General features: G+C 52.9%; 1 protein-coding gene across 1 annotated transcript in view; it reads left to right on the plus strand.

Annotated features, from left to right (window-relative positions):
- Window positions 1-1,260: 1,260 nt before the first annotated feature.
- Window positions 1,261-2,623, plus strand: part of NANS (N-acetylneuraminate synthase) — a 22,634-nt gene continuing 21,271 nt past the window's right edge. Inside the window, exon 1 of the mRNA XM_003785161.3 lies at window positions 1,261-1,509. Within this exon, the coding sequence (XP_003785209.1) occupies window positions 1,378-1,509 (132 nt within the window). The 5' untranslated portion in view covers window positions 1,261-1,377. The remainder of the gene's footprint in view (window positions 1,510-2,623) is intronic.

Here is a 2,623-nt window from a genome sequence, read left to right on the forward strand (position 1 = left end):
TGAACCCCACTTCCATCTCCCTCTTTCCTTTGGTTGCTTCCTCCTGGTCTCCAAACATGCACTTCTGCAGAACCCCTTAATTCTGGGCCACCCTCCAGCTTTGGCAACAAAACTTTACCAAGAAAACACCTATTTATGCCTCTTCTGTTTCCTCAACTCCCCCTTGCCAAATTTGCTGTCAAATGGCCCTCTGATGCCCAAGTCCACTGCTGCTTCTTGTTCCTCATTCTCCTGGACTGTTCTGGGCCTTTCACCCTGTGGGTCTCCCTTGGCTGGGACACACGCTGGCTCTCTGCTGTTTGCTTCTGACCTCTTCTCTGGGTTAGTCCCAGGGCAGCCGCACAAGGCTGATTCACCTGCTGCTCAGCATTTTGCATACTCTCTTCCCAGCAGGCTGGGCTATCCTGTCTTTTCCTTGCCTGTAGTGGCACCCAGAATGCTCTGTCTAGTCCAGAACTCTACTTGGAGCTTCAGAGCTGCCTTTTCCTCGCCTGCTGGGCAGTGCCACCTGCACATTTATAACAACATGTCCCAAACCTATCTTTCTCACCTTCCATCTAGAGGCGCTTTCTCAGTATTGCTTTTACTTTGCGCATGGGTTCTGGTGAGCAAAGCCGGGAATCAGTCTGACTCTGTCTCAGCTTTGACTGAAATCCAACCCAGTGTATTTTAAGAGCTCTGAGCTAGGAGGCAGCCCAGCGGCCTTGTCCCAGTTTGGCTCTGGTTTTCCAGATGGCTTTGGAACAGAAGTCAGTGGAACTTCTTGAACTTGGTGCTTCTCATACAAAACAAGCGGCTACCACTTACTGAAAATTTACCTCAAGCCAAATACTGTAATCCAAGGTTTCTATATATCATCTCACAGTTCTATGGCATTTTCCCACTTAAAGGAAAAAGGTAAAGAACGCTCAGGAAGACTAACGTATCTGTGATTAAGAGCTGGTTGACGGCAGAGGCTGGACTCGAACTCGCTCTATAATTCTCACTCTAGAATCCATTTTTCCTATTACACCGAAAATGCGCTCTCCCCAACCATGGCAGGTGCACCCAGGGTCTCAAGGCTGCCAGGGGCCTCCCCCAGGGAGAGCGCGCTCCCGAGTGCGCGCACCGACCCGGGACTGCCTGATGCAGAGCTGGCGCTGGGAGCCGCACACACTGCACAGGAGGACCCCGCCCTCCCGCGGTAGTCCCCGCCCCTCCCGCGGGAGCCCCAATTGGCTGTCGGGAGCGAGGCGGGCCCGGGAATTGGCTGAGCGGAGGCTGCGGGCTGACGTGGCGGGGCCCGCGTGTGGGCCCGCCGGGGCTGCGGGCGGGACTGGCAGGGGCGGCGGCCTGACCCTAGGCCGGCAGTGGGGCGCCGGGGTGCATGTTGCCACGATGCCGCTGGAGCTGGAGCTGTGTCCCGGGCGCTGGGTGGGCGGGCAGCACCCGTGCTTCATCATTGCCGAGATCGGCCAGAACCACCAGGGCGACCTGGACGTGGCCAAGCGCATGATCCGTACGGCCAAGGTGAGGGGACACTCCGGGAGGGAGGGGCGCCGGGCGGACCCGGGCCTCGCAGTGCACCGGCCGCTTTCCTTCTCCCTTTCGGGCATCTGCCTCCGGCCTGTCCTTTCGATCGCCAGTTCCCTTTTCTAAATCTTTCGAATCCCCCCACACCCCTTCCAGTACCCTCCTGACTTCTCTGTGTTACAGCGGTTGCCTCCTAACCCGACCTCTTTCCTCCTGCTTCTGGTGGCAGAACAGTCTTTCTAAAATACAGACTGGATGAGATCATAGCCCTCCCTGGTACCTTTAGTGGCTCCCTATTGCCTGCGGGTAGAGTTGAAACCATTTAATTTAGCGGTCAAGATCTTAATGACCTGGGCCCTTCCTGCCCATCACATTTGATCTCTGACATCCTTCAGCGACACTGAATTACTTCCAGGAAGTACTCTTTCTATAAGTTGCTGCGGTCTCTCTCACCCGCCATTCCCTGTGTGTGGAATAAGCAGTGGTTAAAAGCTGGGGCTCTGAGTTCAAATTCTGACTCCAAATTTAAAAACCTGGCTTGGTAATAATGGTACTTACTTCAGAGTTGCTATGAGGATCAAATGAGATATTTCCAGTGAAGTTCTCAGGCCAGTACTTGGCACATAGGATGCAATAACTGCCAGCTATTAGTGATACAATGTTTACGAATGTCAGTGCTCACCAACTAACTGTGTTACTTCAGGTCTACTTTTGTTGTTGGTGTTGTTGTTGCAGTTTTTGGCCAGGGCTGGGTTTGAACCCGCCACCTCTGGCATATGGGGCCAGCACCCTACTCCTTGAGCCACAGGCGCCGCCCACAGGTCTACTTCTTGGGTTCCTTCTCCAACCCCACCTCACTTTATTATGATTTCACCTTAAGCCCTCCACCCTTCTCTCTGTTAAACTTTGAGTACCCCTGAAGGGAGAAAACTGTCATATTCTGCATTATGACCCCAGCCCCCCAAATAAGGCCTGCTTTGGGATTCTGTGGTTTAGAGATACCACACACCATCTAGTTTTTTTCTTTATCAGTTCACCTGATTTTGTATCATCTGTGATTAGGTTTTGTCTTATTCTTCTTTCAGGACTAACTGCATCTTTTTTTTTTTTT

Source organism: Otolemur garnettii, unplaced genomic scaffold (assembly GCF_000181295.1).
Source record: "Otolemur garnettii isolate 467f Iridium unplaced genomic scaffold, OtoGar3 scaffold00014, whole genome shotgun sequence".
NCBI classification, from domain to species: domain Eukaryota; kingdom Metazoa; phylum Chordata; class Mammalia; order Primates; family Galagidae; genus Otolemur; species Otolemur garnettii.